The 14,430-nt window shown below is 49.6% G+C and overlaps 6 protein-coding genes across 6 annotated transcripts; 4 read left to right on the top strand and 2 right to left on the bottom strand.

The window, feature by feature from the left end:
- Positions 1-1,747: 1,747 nt before the first annotated feature.
- On the top strand, positions 1,748-3,084 carry EI90DRAFT_3144816 (Metallo-dependent hydrolase; the record flags this gene model as incomplete). The annotated part of the gene is made up of 5 exons (XM_039065197.1): positions 1,748-2,332; positions 2,401-2,481; positions 2,534-2,682; positions 2,746-2,821; positions 2,893-3,084. The coding sequence occupies 5 exons, from the start codon at positions 1,748-1,750 to the stop codon at positions 3,082-3,084; spliced, it is 1,083 nt and encodes a 360-aa protein (XP_038918914.1).
- An 801-nt stretch (positions 3,085-3,885) lies between these two features.
- Positions 3,886-8,818, top strand: EI90DRAFT_2992928 (uncharacterized protein). The gene is made up of 13 exons (XM_039056143.1): positions 3,886-4,572; positions 4,632-4,944; positions 5,001-5,361; positions 5,414-5,879; positions 5,938-6,140; positions 6,197-6,552; positions 6,609-6,881; positions 6,935-7,273; positions 7,325-7,450; positions 7,505-7,805; positions 7,860-7,951; positions 8,008-8,145; positions 8,193-8,818. Exons 1-13 carry the CDS (start codon positions 3,935-3,937, stop codon positions 8,601-8,603), a joined length of 4,017 nt encoding a protein of 1,338 aa, XP_038918913.1. The 5' UTR covers positions 3,886-3,934; the 3' UTR covers positions 8,604-8,818.
- EI90DRAFT_3152851 (ATP synthase complex subunit H-domain-containing protein) lies at positions 8,757-9,552 on the bottom strand (the record flags this gene model as incomplete). The annotated part of the gene is made up of 5 exons (XM_039065823.1): positions 8,757-8,980; positions 9,030-9,236; positions 9,302-9,357; positions 9,408-9,462; positions 9,517-9,552. 5 exons carry the CDS (start codon positions 9,550-9,552, stop codon positions 8,951-8,953), a joined length of 384 nt encoding a protein of 127 aa, XP_038918912.1. The 3' UTR covers positions 8,757-8,950.
- A 136-nt stretch (positions 9,553-9,688) lies between these two features.
- EI90DRAFT_3047334 (uncharacterized protein) lies at positions 9,689-11,180 on the top strand. The gene is made up of 3 exons (XM_039059544.1): positions 9,689-9,878; positions 9,929-9,974; positions 10,024-11,180. The coding sequence occupies exons 1-3, from the start codon at positions 9,760-9,762 to the stop codon at positions 11,113-11,115; spliced, it is 1,257 nt and encodes a 418-aa protein (XP_038918911.1). The 5' UTR covers positions 9,689-9,759; the 3' UTR covers positions 11,116-11,180.
- Positions 11,181-11,269: 89 nt separating this feature from the next.
- Positions 11,270-11,743, bottom strand: EI90DRAFT_3120108 (uncharacterized protein; the record flags this gene model as incomplete). The annotated part of the gene is made up of 5 exons (XM_039063278.1): positions 11,270-11,317; positions 11,368-11,391; positions 11,456-11,499; positions 11,547-11,569; positions 11,625-11,743. The coding sequence occupies 5 exons, from the start codon at positions 11,741-11,743 to the stop codon at positions 11,270-11,272; spliced, it is 258 nt and encodes an 85-aa protein (XP_038918910.1).
- A 152-nt stretch (positions 11,744-11,895) lies between these two features.
- On the top strand, positions 11,896-13,902 carry EI90DRAFT_2992924 (Rft protein-domain-containing protein). The gene is made up of 4 exons (XM_039056142.1): positions 11,896-12,653; positions 12,706-12,863; positions 12,915-13,686; positions 13,746-13,902. Exons 1-4 carry the CDS (start codon positions 11,944-11,946, stop codon positions 13,804-13,806), a joined length of 1,701 nt encoding a protein of 566 aa, XP_038918909.1. The 5' UTR covers positions 11,896-11,943; the 3' UTR covers positions 13,807-13,902.
- The last annotated feature ends 528 nt before the right edge of the window (positions 13,903-14,430 follow it).

Here is a 14,430-nt window from a genome sequence, read left to right as displayed (position 1 = left end):
GGCGCCCGTTCCTTTGTTGGTGGCTCGTGATTTCTTGATGAACTCTGCCAGCCTGAGGATGCCCTTCGGTTTCTCCATCAGTGTCGTGAGATTGGCCTGGCGTCCGCGGCCCAGGATGTGCCTGAATTGAATTGTGGGCCCTCGTCTGGTCGGCAGCCCCGCACGGACATTCCTTGCTCTCCGAGTGGATGCCGAAGCGATGGTAATACTCGCCAGATGTGGGCATGTCCGGTGCGGAACAGAATTAGCCTGCTGAAGGTTTTTCGGTCTTATTCTTTGAACTTGGTGGTGGATTCGGGGGAGTTGGTTCGCTGTAGGTGGACGTGGACGCTCAGCAGTCCTTTCATGTCTCTTCCATGTCCTGTTTGTGCAGGCTTTCTACAAAGGATAGTGTTAGAGCCGTCCGAATACACGGAAACGAAGTCTGGGTCATCCTCGTGAACTCCAGGCAGTCGTTCGTCCATGCTTCCTTGGCGAACTCTCCTGGGGTGTTCTCTGGCATGTAGGTCTGGACTCAGTCTTCGATGTCGTGTTCCGAGATGTGCCACGGTGCTTCGAGGTGAGGCCGAATCCCCTCCGTGCCATGGATGATGTAGTCTGCGATGTGGGTAATGCACGTTGAGTACCTGTGCGGTGTTTTCTGCGGGGGTCGTGTACTGGGTGAGGTGTGTTGGGGGTAATCGGTGTTGCCAGCCTCCTTTGCTATGGGTATGGGCGATTGGTGATCCGGTGATCGTCTGGGAGGCGTGCGGGTCATTTTCAGCCCGGATGTCAATCGATGGGATCGAGGCTTCGAGGTGTTAATGGTCCGGAACGCTCCTGTGATCTAGAGGCACTTATTCTGTAGGGTAGAGGTGTTTTATGGTCAGTTTCGATTTGGTGCGCCGGAATATGGGTCAACTGTATAGAGTGGTAGGCAGTATGATTCGTAGAGTCGGCGGAAGTCGGTTTGGTGGAGTCCTCTTTCCGAGTTGCCTAGCATGCAGAGTGCCTGGGCCGCGGATGCACCTTTGGATGTGTCCCTCTTAATGTGCATTGTAAAACTGAGCTGCGGGTCGAACCAAATGCCCGGGTAGCGCATCAGGCCGGAGGGGTTAATTGTCTTAGTTGTGTCATCGGCGTGTGGTGGAATGGTGACGGGCCTATTCTTGAGTTCTGGCTTGGGTGGAGTGTACACGCTCGTTCCTGACCAGGTCGGTTCTCAGCCCCTGCGTACAATGGATTACATCATATGCATACGAAGCCCAAATCCATGGCCTCCCACTCACCAGTCCTTCGATCGAATCAGCCGGTGCTGTCCAATCAATAGTCCAATCAATAATCCTATATTCAGTACCCATTTGCCGCGGTATCTCAGCCAGCCGGATCCTTCTAATTCCTTGGTGAGGTATGTAGGATAGCGCGGCCACGCACGTTTACGTGCTAACACAAGCGTTGACAACAGCGGCGGCTTATGACATAATAGAGCTAGGAATGTTAGCTGTTGCAGAGTCCTACCCACCGAAAGAAAACGGCCGGGAAAGCACATGCAGGCGCAGGAAAGATAAGCGAGCTATCGATCCCTGCTTCCGACAAGGTAATGAGAAAAGGGTCCACGGCGGCCGTCCAAAAAAGTATCTCCGCTGAAGTCCGGCCCACTCTGCGCGATCCGCTGGGCCGGGGCAGCAACCTCCGTCTCGTGGGATGGAGATCTTATAAGGCACTACCAGATCCCCTTCAAATCGATCGTCTGAATCCCCCCACGATCATGGCAGGACTCGCAACACAAGCCTTCGATTCTCTACCACCTCACCAGAAGAGCTTTCTTCGCTCTCTGCCAAAGGCCGAATTGCACGCACACCTCAATGGCTGCATACCCCTCGATTGTTTGATTAAACTCGCTCTGGACGCGTCAAAGAGTGATGGACCCCAGCCTCCCTTGGTTCGAGAGGCTCTCCAGATTCTAAAAGCAGGTCTCAACCTGAATCGGATAGAGGATGGCTTCAAGTTGTTCCCAGCCATTTACCATATCACATCGACACCAAAAGCTATTGCGTTGGCAACATCGGCTGTACTGGATTTTTTCCTTGAGCCGACCTCACCAGGTGTCCCCCCTCAATGTGTATATATGGAGCTTAGAACGACACCTCGGTCGACGCCGCACATGTCCCGGAAAGAATATCTCTCAGTTGTTTTAGGAGAAGTCGTAAAGCGAGGTGGCAAAGCATCTCTGATCGTGAGCATTGATCGCCGGATGTCCCCACAGGATGTAGCGGAGTGCATTAGCCTTGCGATTCACTTTCGTAATTCTGGTCAACCTATTGTTGGAATCGACCTCTGTGGAAATCCTTTGGTTTGTCCCCCCCCCCCAAAAAAAAAACAGGATTCCAAGTTCTGAACGACCATTCCCCGCAATAATAGTCCGGTAATATGAAAGCGTTCCATACGCTCATGGACGCAGCTCGTGACGCCCAGCTCCCGTTGACCGCCCACATCGCTGAGGTAGGTATAGGGCTCATTCAATTAAGGGTATCCCGCTTACTATGTACAATAGTCAGAGAGGAACACGGCGCAAGATACCGCCGAAATACTTTCATGGAGCCCTAGGCGACTGGGACACGCCACATTCTTAGATGCTGATGCGGTGCTTAAAGTTTCCCGGGAGAAGATACCCATTGAAATATGCCTGTCATCGAACCTCGTGTACGCATCCGTGTTACTTCTTTTCGCAGGAGTAGTGTTAGTGACGTCATAGCCTCTATGCAGTTCAAAGACAGTCGAGAGTCTTTCGGCTCATCACCTTCGTTCTTGGTTGGAACTCGGTCACCCTGTCATCATTTGTGTAAGTACTGTTGAACGCCTTTTTGCTGGTTGGTCTTACTGTGGAATCACCATTATTAAATCTCCCGCCAGACCGATGACACCTTGCTGTTTAAGACAAACCTCGTAGCTGAATACGCCTTGCTTCTGGCGCGGCCGCCTTTGGGACTCGGATTCGAAGAAGAAGAGATACGACGGATCGCTCAGATGGGGTTCAGATACCGGTTCCACGAAAGTAGGAAAACGTGGAATGCGGTGCAAAAAATTGCGAGGTTCAAAAACTAACCCTGCGCACCGTCACTCCCCGACCTGGATGTCGGAGACGATTGGTTCCCTATGTATAGAGGAAATTGAGAAGCCAACAACAAAGAAAATGCGTAATGGCCAATTGGTGTACGCAGTCGCATTAGTGCCTCGTTGTCTTGACAGTGAATTTGCGTCGGCCAAGAGAGTGAGCGCAGACCTCCAAAGATCGACCCTCAACCAAACCGCCCAGTCCCTGCCAACCTTTAGTTAGGTAGGAACCGGTGGATCAATCTTTTGCAAGGCGGAAATGTATCGCCAGCGCACTTCATTTGACCCCCGCAAGTGACATAAAGCGCTTCCAATGACTACCTGCCTGCCTGATGGCGTCAGGCGGTGTTCGCGCGCGAACTTCCATAACTCTACCATGATGATCATCGAGTTGTCAAAGGCGATTCTCGTCTTCAACCTCCCCTTTGCCCTTTGGGGGTTAACCAAGCAAATAAGGTTTGTATATATACTTGTGAGCGAGGTGAAATTGGGGGAGCAAATTCCAAGATGTCAGCAAAGCAAAGGAGAAGTTAAGACTCCTTAAGAGTAGCATCCGACATCGTGACGAAAATTAGTGTAAGTGGAAGGAAAGCCCCATCGCTTTGTCCCATCCACGAAAGCAATATAACGACATTGCTCATGGTGTTTACTTTTAGTTCAGGAAGGCGTCGTCCATCATAACTCCCTTTGACGCAGCTGGACCTGGCAGAATGGTTTAAATTCAAATTGTTCAACGTGGTAATTGAGAAATTCTTAGGCTTGGTGGCTATTCGCTTCGGTTGTTCCCATGCAGTTCCCACCATAAAATTTGGCTTTTGGACAAGCAGTATTTCATACATTCATGAGGGCCACCTTTAAGAAGCGCGGAGCTAGCCTCTCTCGAACATCGATCCCGGCTTGTCGCCGCTGTGTTGGACCTCGTCATGGTTTATCTGGCACACGATCTCCAAATTCCTCGCTCGCCCCATATTCTACAACCTCGAATCCAAACCGCTCTCCTGCTGTGGTCACTGCGTCTGTGTCTCCTGCTAACATCCCCATATTTGGGCCCTTTTCCAAATCTGATGCACCAGTCACCAACCAACTGTTTCGCACGTTACCTCCATTGACTGTTCTTCCCACCCCGCTCCCTGAGGATGCAAATTCACCAATTGACGGTCTCTACTTCCCTCGCTCACAGTTCCAGGAAACCATGAACATTATTGATGCATGCTTATATAATTGCCATGATGTGCGACGAGCTCAAGCTTTGCTGCATGGTATGCGCCAAGGCGTCCGCACCAATCCGGACGCTCCTTCCATCGATGTCTCTGTATATAACAAGTTTATATCTGCTTACATCAGAATGGCCTCTGATCATCAGCCTGAAAAGAGAGAAGATTGGATTAAGGAGGCTTGGGATTTGTATCACCATTGTATTAACGATGGAGTTGCACCTGACGCCACTACCTACGCATTCGTGCTTGTTATGTTGGCAAGGCTAGTGATTTTTCTGTCTTGAAATTGTACGGGGTATCTGATTTGGGAATAACGCACAGGTTTTCGCCATCCATTCTTGCGGTGGAACCCAACACACATTCACTCACTTTTGAAGATATTCTTTCCCAAGCTAATGCAAAACATGTCGCCATCTCAGACATTCTCCTCCATATACAGTCCCAGTTTGAGTCGCAGGCTGAGAAGGACATCATTCTAACGCGTATGGGTCAATGGGCCGTGCAGGAAGGCGTTCACTCCAGTGTGTTAAAGGACCTGAACTCATTCAAGGAGGCCGGGAATGTGACCGAAGACCCTGTTGCTGCTTTTCCCCACGTTCGACCAGTAGTGAAACCCGACCCGGAACTTCTTGGGGCGCGTAAACATACTCTGAATGCAAGAGCGCATTGCTAAATTTCATCCCTCCACAGTATCGGTCCAAGAAGAGAGAGATTGACGAGGACACGGCAATTGGTATGGATCTAGACAGGGAAGACCAGACATCGAGCTTTAATTTGGACACCCTTCGAAGCAATCTTGACGAAGTGCTCGCAGCACGACGAGCGCTCCCTCAGGATGCTGCTACACGCCAGCGCTTGCTAGAAATGTCTGCCGTCGATGCCGCTGCTGCGCGAATGAAACATGACGCAGAACGTTTAGAGGCTCAGGGTCTGAAGTCCGCCACAGCGACGAAGAAAGCTTCGCTGAGGAGATGGATGTGGGAGTGGTACGAGGCATTATATCCCAGAATTGAAGCCGAAATCAAAGGCATCATGGCGGAGCCAAATAATGGTGGGCGAGTTCCTTCCCTTGCAAGACGGACCTACCCATAAGCGTTTCATAGCGGGTAAATCCAGGGTTCAAAAGACCCATTTGTTGCCTTTTTTGACTTTATTGAAGCCGAAAAAGCTCGCGCTTCTTACAATCATGGAAATCTTGCGACTTTATGGCACTGGCGGCATCGCCGAAGGAATGAAAACTGCTCGGGCACTCATTTCGGTTGGCATCGGTGTCGAAATGGAGCATAATGCGCAAATCAAGAAACGGCATTACTATCGAACAAGGGAGCATGGTGGAAGTCATGCCTCCTCTGACCCTCTAAATGAACACTCAGGTTCGAGTGACGAAGGATTAGAAGCTATCAGGGCTCGGCGCGATTTAGCTCGGGAACAAGCGAAGCGAGAAGCCGCTTGGAGCGAGCCGTGGTCTCAGGCTATTAGGATTAGGGTTGGTAGCATTTTGGTGGATGCATTAATGGACTCTGCAATGGTTACTCGCCATACCACAGACCCTAGAACCGGGATGCCATAGCAAGTGTTGTTTCAGTTCTGCCATGTCCCTTGGCGTCCTCTGACCTCCAGTTCATAGCTCTGAAGAGCAACCGGCGTTTAATCATAGTTACGAATATGTCAGAGGGAAAAAATTGGGTGTGATCAAACTCAATCCTGAAGTTGCAAAGCACTTTGCTGAGACTGGCACACACGCTACACTTCACCCTCGCCACCTACCTATGCTTGTACCACCACGCCCATGGGTTAGCCATGATAATGGCGCGTACTTGTTTAATAAAAGTATGTCTCGATCGAAAGCGCGCGTTCCGGTTAGCTAAGATAGGTTCTTTGTTTAGGCAGTGTTATGCGCATAAAGGGCTCTCATGAGCAATTGCTTTATCTTGCCGAGTCGTCGAAGGCAGGCCACCTCGAACTCGTCTATTCCGGGCTAGATGTTCTCGGAAGCACCCCATGGGTCATCAATCAAGATGTCTTTGGAGTCGTCTTGGAAGTTTGGAACTCTGGACATGGGTTAAGATCGATCCCGCCTGCTGTGCCGGACGTGCCAGATCCAGTGAAACCCCCAGATATGGATACCAATAATGCCGCTAAGAGTCGTTACATTCAGGAAGTGAAAGATGCCATCAATGCTCGTAGGAACAATCACTCTGAGCGATGCAGCGTGAATTATAAGCTCGAGATTGCGCGTGCAGTATGTCGCTTCGACAAAAGTCTGTTGGGCTATAGACGTCTAACATCCTCTTCTAGTTTGTCGCAGACAAGTTTTATTTGCCTCATAATATCGACTTTCGTGGACGGGCTTACCCTATTCCTCCCCACTTGAATCATGTTGGGGATGACCTAAGTCGGGGGCTGTTGAAGTTCGCGGAGAGGAAACCCCTTGGCACTGCTGGTTTGCGGTGGCTTAAGATCCATCTGGCTAACCTTTATGGATATGATAAAGCAAGTTTCGATGAGCGGGAGACCTGGGTTATGGAAAGACTGGATGCCATATATGATAGCGCCTTGAAACCACTGGAGGTGAGTTATCTGGTCAGGTTTCGGTCGCCTGGGTGTCAAGTTCGTCCGAATAGGGGCATCGATGGTGGCTCAAAGCAGACGACCCATGGCAATGCTTGGCAACATGCATGGAGTTACGTGCAGCCCTTGACTCTCCCGATCCGCTCTCGTTTGAATCCAACCTCCCTGTCCATCAAGATGGCACTTGCAACGGTTTACAACACTACGCGGCATTGGGTGGTGACAAAGTGGGGGCACAACAAGTCAATCTTGCAGTGACAGATCGTCCATCGGATGTTTACTCCTATGTTGCAAATATGGTCGAAAAGCAAATTGATGATGACGTGGCGAAGGGGAATGAGCTGGCCAAGATGCTTCAGGGAAAGGTATCGCGTAAGGTTGTCAAGCAGACGGTATGACTCCAATCTGGCTCGATGATTCAGCCTGCTCACTAGCCTGGCTAGGTCATGACAACTGTCTATGGCGTGACTTTTGTCGGTGCAAGAGCCCAGATCGAGAAACAATTACGCGATCGTGGGGACGTTGACCGGATGAAGACTTGGGATGCATCAAACTATCTCGCCAAGAAGGTTATTTGTCTTCCAATGGCTTGCAACCGTCCGACTCAATTACCATGACCGTAGACCCTAGGATCGATTCAGGATCTCTTCTCTGGTGCCAAGGCAATTCAAGATTGGTTACATTTTGCAGCAAAGTTGATAGCTAAATCTGTTCCTCCCAATCGGCTCGAGGATGCGCAAAAAATAGGCGTCTCAAAGAATGGGAAGTATGAACCACGTTCCCACCGCGAAATGATGACCAGTGTCATCTGGACCACACCTATGGGACTGCCCATCGTCCAACCTTACCGGAAGCTGAAGCGAAAACAGATTATAACTGGTGTGCAAAGCGTATACATTAGTGACCCGAGCGTTCCGAGTGAAGGTAGGTCCAATCGTCACCAGTCCCAACCAAATATACCTGCTAACTCTTGCCTAGTCAATCCGCTGAAGCAAAGCTCGGCTTTCCCTCCCAACTTTATTCACAGTCTGGATGCCACTCACATGATGTTGACTGCCCTAGAGTGTAGAGTGAGTCTCGAAGTAATTACTTTCCAGAAGTCGACGGATGACCTTCAAACTCGCAGAAAGAGGGGTTAACTTTTGCCTCAGTTCATGACTCATACTGGACTCATGCGTCTAGTGTGCTCAAAATGTCTCAAATCATTCGTGACACTTTTGTCCAGCTCCACTCCTCGGACTTGATGGGACGGCTGTTACAAGAGGTGTGTTCTGCATTTTTCACTGGACATGTACTAATTTCCATCAATAGTTCACGACTCGGTACGAAGGCCATGCCGTTCCCATAATACATCTAAGTGATCGCGAAGTTGAGCGTATCAACGAGTCATCTGATGTTCAGATTATCCGCCGTCCTTACAGCGTTGCAGGAAGACGCCGAGTCGCAGCAAAATCCCGGAAAATGCTCGAGGATGAGGATGACCATGAAGTCAATACGCTTGAGGCGGATACAGAGTTATCTATGGATGACTTGCAAGCACCTGTAGAAGTACAACCTGCTTCCGAATCCGTCACTGCCAAGCTAGAGTACAAGCTTGGTCGATTTGGCGGCCTGCCAGCCCACAAGCAATTTGTGCCATTGCAAGCTCTGCTTCCGAAACTGCCTGCCAAAGGGAATTTCTCCGTAGAAACCATTAGAAAATCGTTATATTTCTTCTCCTAATTCACAAGCAGGCGCTTAATTTCCTTCATGGCTTTGTCCCTTGCTCACCTGCTTACGTCCTAATTCCATCCCATCGCCCCGATTCCGTTGTCAAATTCATTCACCAATTGCTTTGCTTTTTATGCACGATCACTCGCAAATAATCTTCCCTCGACTATTCATTTATGTTGTAAATTGGTTTCTTGCTGTTGCTTAATTCGTAGAATATATGAGGCGCTACGTCGAAATCAAACAATCCAATGGTTTGGAAGTATCGAATTGATTTTTTAGAAAATACGATAGTGTTCCGTTACAGCGCGAATACTGCGAATAGTATCGATATCTCCCTAGCGTCTATTATCACGGATTTAGTGGTGGGCTTCTTCCTTGGGAGGATCCTACATAATGTGTTCAGTACAAATTCTATTACCGATGAATCATACGTACCTGTTCCAGGAAAGCCAAGAAGGCATCGGCACCACTGGGAGCATCGATGCTGGAAGTAGCAGCGGCGCTAATGGTGTCATTCGCGAGAGCGGGTTGCGACTTATCATAAGCTGAGAGCTCGGCGGAAAGGTCAGATGGTAGAGAAGGAGGGGTAGGAGCCAATGGGATTTTTATTTCTTTCACGTTGCCGACGTGCGCATCTTTGACCTGAATAAACAAAGGAATAAGCCACGGAGTCAGTCCAACTGGAATAAGCTTCAGCAATAACGCACGGCCGGTGGGGGCTTGTATGCCTTCAGCTCCCTCAAATAAAGGTCTTGAACAAAATCTGAGAGAATTATTAGACCGAGGAGAAGGATGAGGAAGTCCATCGCTCACCCTTCCGGACAGATGAGGCAGACGACAAGGTCCGGATGATATGCGCTGGACGTATCTAGGATCCAGCATGATAATTCCGCAGGATGAGTGAGGAGTAGAATTTACGAACGGAATGAGCAGCATTTCTGAACAGAGTCAAAGCCATGGAGTAGATCTACAGATCCCAGGTGACTCAATGTTAGATGCAACTTTAGCATGGTACCACGGCGCCGGTAGAGGTTCACCTTGCAACTCCTTGAGGTGAGAAAGGTCGTGGGTATTTCCCGGGTAAACTCACATGACCACGTTTCATACCACAAGGGACTCTGAAGTTGGAAATTCAGGAAGCTGGCAGCCTGCTCAACCCGGTCCTATGACGCCTCCTATAGTTAGCTGTTCGGTCGGTGCGCCGTCGATTTCTCCTGAGCTTGGGACACGTCTCTTGGTGGCTGCGTTGAGCCATGCTTTATACGCGAACGGTCAAATCCCGTTGTCAGTGCATCCATCAATGATTTCGATCAACTGCTCACTGTCTGATGTAGTCCTGTAGGTCAACTCGCGTCCATTCCTCTTTCCCCTTCGTTAAACGTAAGTGCCGGAACATGCGCCACAATAATCTCCATGAAGCATTCAACAGGCCTCCTCCCGCTCTAAAGCACTTAGAAAGCGCGACGAGTTACTGGATGGCTTAGATGAGTTAGACGGGCAGCTCTCCTCGGCGCTTATGAAGCTCTCTTGGACGTTAGCAGCTTCTACTAAAGACACTCCTGAGTCCAATGACTCTGCCTCACGGCCTGCACTCCGATTATCCAAAGCTCACTTCATGATCCTAGTTGGCACCTCTGTTGGAGCCCCAAAATTGCGAGTGATTGTCGAGCTTGATAGATTCGAAGTCAAACCATTTGGATGGCGAGATCATGTTATGCCACTCGATCCGCCGCGTGCCGAAGTTTCGGGCGTAGTCACTGATTATGATGGAACTGTCGAGGGCCACTCAGAAGAAGACTCGGGGTCTATAAGTAGCTCAGAAACCATCTCTGGACAAGAGTCTGATGAAGATGCTCATTCGCAGCTGGGAACTGAGGATGAACATTCCGTTTCTAATTCGGAGTCGGAGTCAGAATCAGACTCTGGAATCGAGTCTCGACCAACACTCGCCCCTTCCACAGTCATCGATGATGGAAGGCAGTCATCCCCGGCTTCGCCAGAATCGAATACTTCGCACGGTGACACTGCTTCATACCGCCATGTACTAGATGATGCCTTGTTACTTTCTACTCCAGCGACCGAAGGTATCATAAAGAAGGCTGAACGTGCTCTATACCGGGCATTGGCACACACGGATGCTGGTTATGACGATGGTGATGATGAGCTGCCACCAACAACTTCGCTTGTCTTGCTCCGAGCACCTCGTTCGTTCCACCAGCCACATTGGACTCCACGTCAAGATTACTCCCGTTCATTGGATCTAGTTGCCCAGCGTTTCTTTCAATTAGGTGATGGCGGGAAGAAAACTGCTCCATTGAAGTTCGCAGGCGGCATGCGGAGCGGGAAGTTGCGTGGCATAAAAATATGTTGTCAGACATCTCATACCTCGGGACCTGTGGAAGCAGGTGGGGATATGGGATGGCACGACCGAGGTTCATGTGGGGACGCGGAGGCGGATGAGATGATTTGGTGGCAGTGGGATGGCAAGTTGAGAGGTATTGGAGATGATATGTTCATATGACGATACAGAGCGGGGCAGCTCTCAACAGCATTTGAGTTGCATGCATCATTTTAACTTATCATCCGTCATCTCTGCAGCGTGGGCAGGCAAATGCAAACGCTGGAATTGAGCAAGGTATTACATTGAGGAACACAGCAGTGCGGGAGAGACAAAATCAATTCTTCTTGACCTTTTCCTCAGCTGCCTTCTTTTCGAGCTCAGCCTGGAAAAGATTATCAGCGGGAGTTGACCGTACAGTGATGTGGAGCATACAAGTTCTTCCTGGTGCTTCCTAATCTGTTGACGAGAAAAGGGAATGTTGACAACAAGTACACTCTCAGAAGAAGTGATGGACACTCACTTTCTCCTGTAGCTTCCTCTTCTCAATCTCATAGACGTATTTGTCTGTCCAAAATTTCATTGACTGCCAGGGCGCGGAGGAAAGCCCTAACCTTCCTGGGATTTCTCCCTTTGACTATCGGCAGACGTCCATGATCCCAGGTCAGAGAAATACATCAGATGAAACTTACCTGAAGCCTTTCGACTGGCCCTCGCGTCCAACGGCACCCTCTTGGATATACCGAAGAGCAGCAACACGACGAAGCGCAAGAGCTGTTCGTGATGAGGTGACAGTTACCCTGTGAAACATGGTCCTGGAACACCCAGAGTGTAGATGGTAAGTCCTTGTTCTGTCTCCGAGTTTTTGGTTCGCCGTACGCACGGAGAAAGAGGCAATGCGACTGATACTGGTTACGAGTGGGAATCTCCAACAATGTGGGTCATGTGCTGCAACCCTCGTCATGTGGGTCCGAGCTGAGCTGATGGCAATATTAGTTCTGCAAGAGCATCATGCAAAATCCTCCTGCGTCTTTTGGGGCAGTACTTCCCCTAGTTGGTTTACAGTTATTTTCTAGGCTTTTCACGTTTGCCTTGAATCAAGTAGCAGTCAGCATCGCATCACCAGAAGTGTTCGGCACTGCAAGTATCCAGTTCGACCTGCTACTTTCATCCATTCTCTTTCTGTCTCGAGAAGGAGTCAGAAATGCATTGCTCCGCTCGGACAGTGTTGAAAACAATCCCCGGAAATCATCTGAGGTTCCGGCGCAGGCCCAACGCCAATTAATAACCAACATTTCATTGCTCCCCGTTTTCCTCGGCTGTCCATTGGCTATTATAGTTGGGTCGGTTTATGCATCATTCGCCTCAAATTCCACCACTTCACAGCCTCACTTTAAACTCGCTATGCACCTATATGTCTTGGCTGCAGTGTTCGAGCTTATTTCAGAACCGCTGTACATTCGTGCTCAGAACAACCTTGAAGTGGGCGTGAGAGTGAGAGCGGAGGGGGTGGCCGTGGTTGCGAAGGCTGTATTTAGCTTGTTGCCTTTTGTCCTCTTTGGTAAACTGAGGGACTCGGGTTTCGCATGGGAATGGTCTCTTGTGTGTTTCGCACTGGGACAAGTAGCATTTGGCCTATCGTTTCTTGTAGTCCACCTCCTGCACTTTCGTGGAATCCATGGTATCACGTTCAAGAGCGTTCCGATTAAAAATGGCAACAGGTAAATGCAAGTAAGCAATGTTCACGTTTGTTGGCCTCACTTGCCAATGTAGGAGAAGCCCTTGGTTTAATGACGAGCTCCTACGCTTGTCAATGATCATGACTGCTCAGTCTATTTTCAAACATTTCCTGACCGAGGGAGATCGCCTCATTGTTTCGAAGTTCAGTGCTCTACAAGACCAAGGCGGCTTTGCCCTGGCCACTAACTATGGTTCGTTACTACTTTCTAGACTTCTCCTTGTGTGGCTCATTCGTAATCCAGGGTCTTTGATCGCCCGTGTCATTTTCCAGCCTGTTGAAGAGACGAGTCGAGTTTACTTCTCGAAGGTATTGAATCAAGATCATCAGACAAGCGACGTGCTGCCTTCGGGACGCCCAAGGGCCGAGAAATCTCCGCCCGCAAACAAGAAGAAAGCTATCGTGGAGTCGATGAGGACTCTTGGCACTGTTTTGAGTGTCTACGCACATCTCACGCTTCTCTTTCTCGCATTTGGGCCCCCTTGCATTCCGACCCTCCTATCAATTGTCCTCCCTAGGCAATATCTCCTCACATCCGCTCCAAGAGTCCTGATTGCCTACTGTTGGTATCTTCCGGTCATGGCCTTCAACGGCGTTCTTGAGGCATTCTTTTCAGCTACCGCTAGCTCTAACGATCTTGTGACGCAGAGTCGGGCATTGATGGCATCTTCATTACTTTTCATCGTCTCCTCTTTTTGGTTGAGTGAAGGTCTGGGGCTGAAAGAAACAGGGTTGGTCTATGCGAATGTTCTGAACCTTGGAGCAAGGGCTTGGTATGCCTGGGGATTCACCAAGAGCTATTACAAGAAACATGGGGAAAAGCATCACCGGATCGCACAGAGCGGCGAATCTAGAAGAGTCGTGCCCAAAACTGGAGTCCTCATTTGCAGCATTGCGATGGGTGTAATAGTTAGGATCAGCTACAGGACTCTAGGAAGTCCATTCGGTCTGTTGGCGCATAAAATAATTCACATGGCGATAGCGGTGTCCGCCGTGCTTTTTTGGTTTGTTGTATGGTGCGTGCTGTTTCATGGGCTGACTTTCAGATCCATACATTGATATTTATAAACTTTAGTTGGTTCAATGAAGAGACACTGGTGAGCGATATAAGGTGGACAATTTTTCGGAATAAATAGAGCTCGTACGCCCTTTGTTGTTTGCTATAATTTACCATACCAGGAGCATGTAATACTGGACTTGGTGATTTGTGGTGGCGGGAATCGAAAGCGGAGTTTGAAAATCCAGCGACATTACATAAGCAGTCGGGGCATAACTTCGAGCCAGTCACCAAAGCGCAAGCAGCCTTCCAGACGCATTAAGACGCGTGGGGGGACGCGTATTACTGTGTTAGGACACGGCCGAAGCGAAGAGCTAGTGACTAAGCTCATCTTCAACATCTTCGTGGTCATCGACGCGACCTGCCCTCCTGCGGTTCTTCACGCCTGTTGTCTTGCCTAACTGACAGCAGCGACTAGTAGAACATGTCACTCTTACCTTCCGTACCGCTAACCCCTCCTTCAACACGATCAAGAAAAGAGAATCTCAAGCCATCACCTTCATCTCCATCTCGGTCACCGCACGCCAGCCCAAATCAGCGTCGTGGAATCGGCACTCCAATCTCACCGTTCCGACCCAATACACGAGTGAATTTTGCTCCTCACAAAGACTCCCACTATCCCCATTCTCCCAAAGAACCTCCTCGTCGCCTCCCGTCGTCTCGCCTTTGGGGTCGTCCCAGTCGCTCCATTCTAAAGCGCCCT

Source organism: Cantharellus anzutake (assembly GCF_015039405.1).
Source record: "Cantharellus anzutake strain C23 chromosome Unknown EI90scaffold_12, whole genome shotgun sequence".
Classification (NCBI taxonomy): Eukaryota; Fungi; Basidiomycota; class Agaricomycetes; order Cantharellales; family Hydnaceae; genus Cantharellus; species Cantharellus anzutake.
The sequence above is the reverse complement of the archived record's forward strand: the minus strand, read 5'-3'. Positions and strand labels throughout refer to the sequence as shown.

Excerpts from the sequence above, each read along its gene's own strand:
- EI90DRAFT_2992928 (XM_039056143.1), top strand. The coding sequence starts at position 3,935 with ATGAGGGCCACCTTTAAGAAGCGCGGAGCTAGCCTCTCTCGAACATCG. Across the intron at positions 6,141-6,196 it reads CGCGTACTTGTTTAATAAAA|GCAGTGTTATGCGCATAAAG; the intron begins GTATGTCTCGAT and ends TTCTTTGTTTAG. Across the intron at positions 7,952-8,007 it reads TGACTGCCCTAGAGTGTAGA|AAAGAGGGGTTAACTTTTGC; the intron begins GTGAGTCTCGAA and ends TCAAACTCGCAG.
- EI90DRAFT_3047334 (XM_039059544.1), top strand. The coding sequence starts at position 9,760 with ATGACGCCTCCTATAGTTAGCTGTTCGGTCGGTGCGCCGTCGATTTCT. Across the intron at positions 9,879-9,928 it reads GCGAACGGTCAAATCCCGTT|TCCTGTAGGTCAACTCGCGT; the intron begins GTCAGTGCATCC and ends TGTCTGATGTAG. Across the intron at positions 9,975-10,023 it reads CTCTTTCCCCTTCGTTAAAC|GCCTCCTCCCGCTCTAAAGC; the intron begins GTAAGTGCCGGA and ends AGCATTCAACAG.
- EI90DRAFT_2992924 (XM_039056142.1), top strand. The coding sequence starts at position 11,944 with ATGCAAAATCCTCCTGCGTCTTTTGGGGCAGTACTTCCCCTAGTTGGT. Across the intron at positions 12,654-12,705 it reads CCGATTAAAAATGGCAACAG|GAGAAGCCCTTGGTTTAATG; the intron begins GTAAATGCAAGT and ends TTGCCAATGTAG. Across the intron at positions 13,687-13,745 it reads CTTTTTTGGTTTGTTGTATG|TTGGTTCAATGAAGAGACAC; the intron begins GTGCGTGCTGTT and ends TATAAACTTTAG.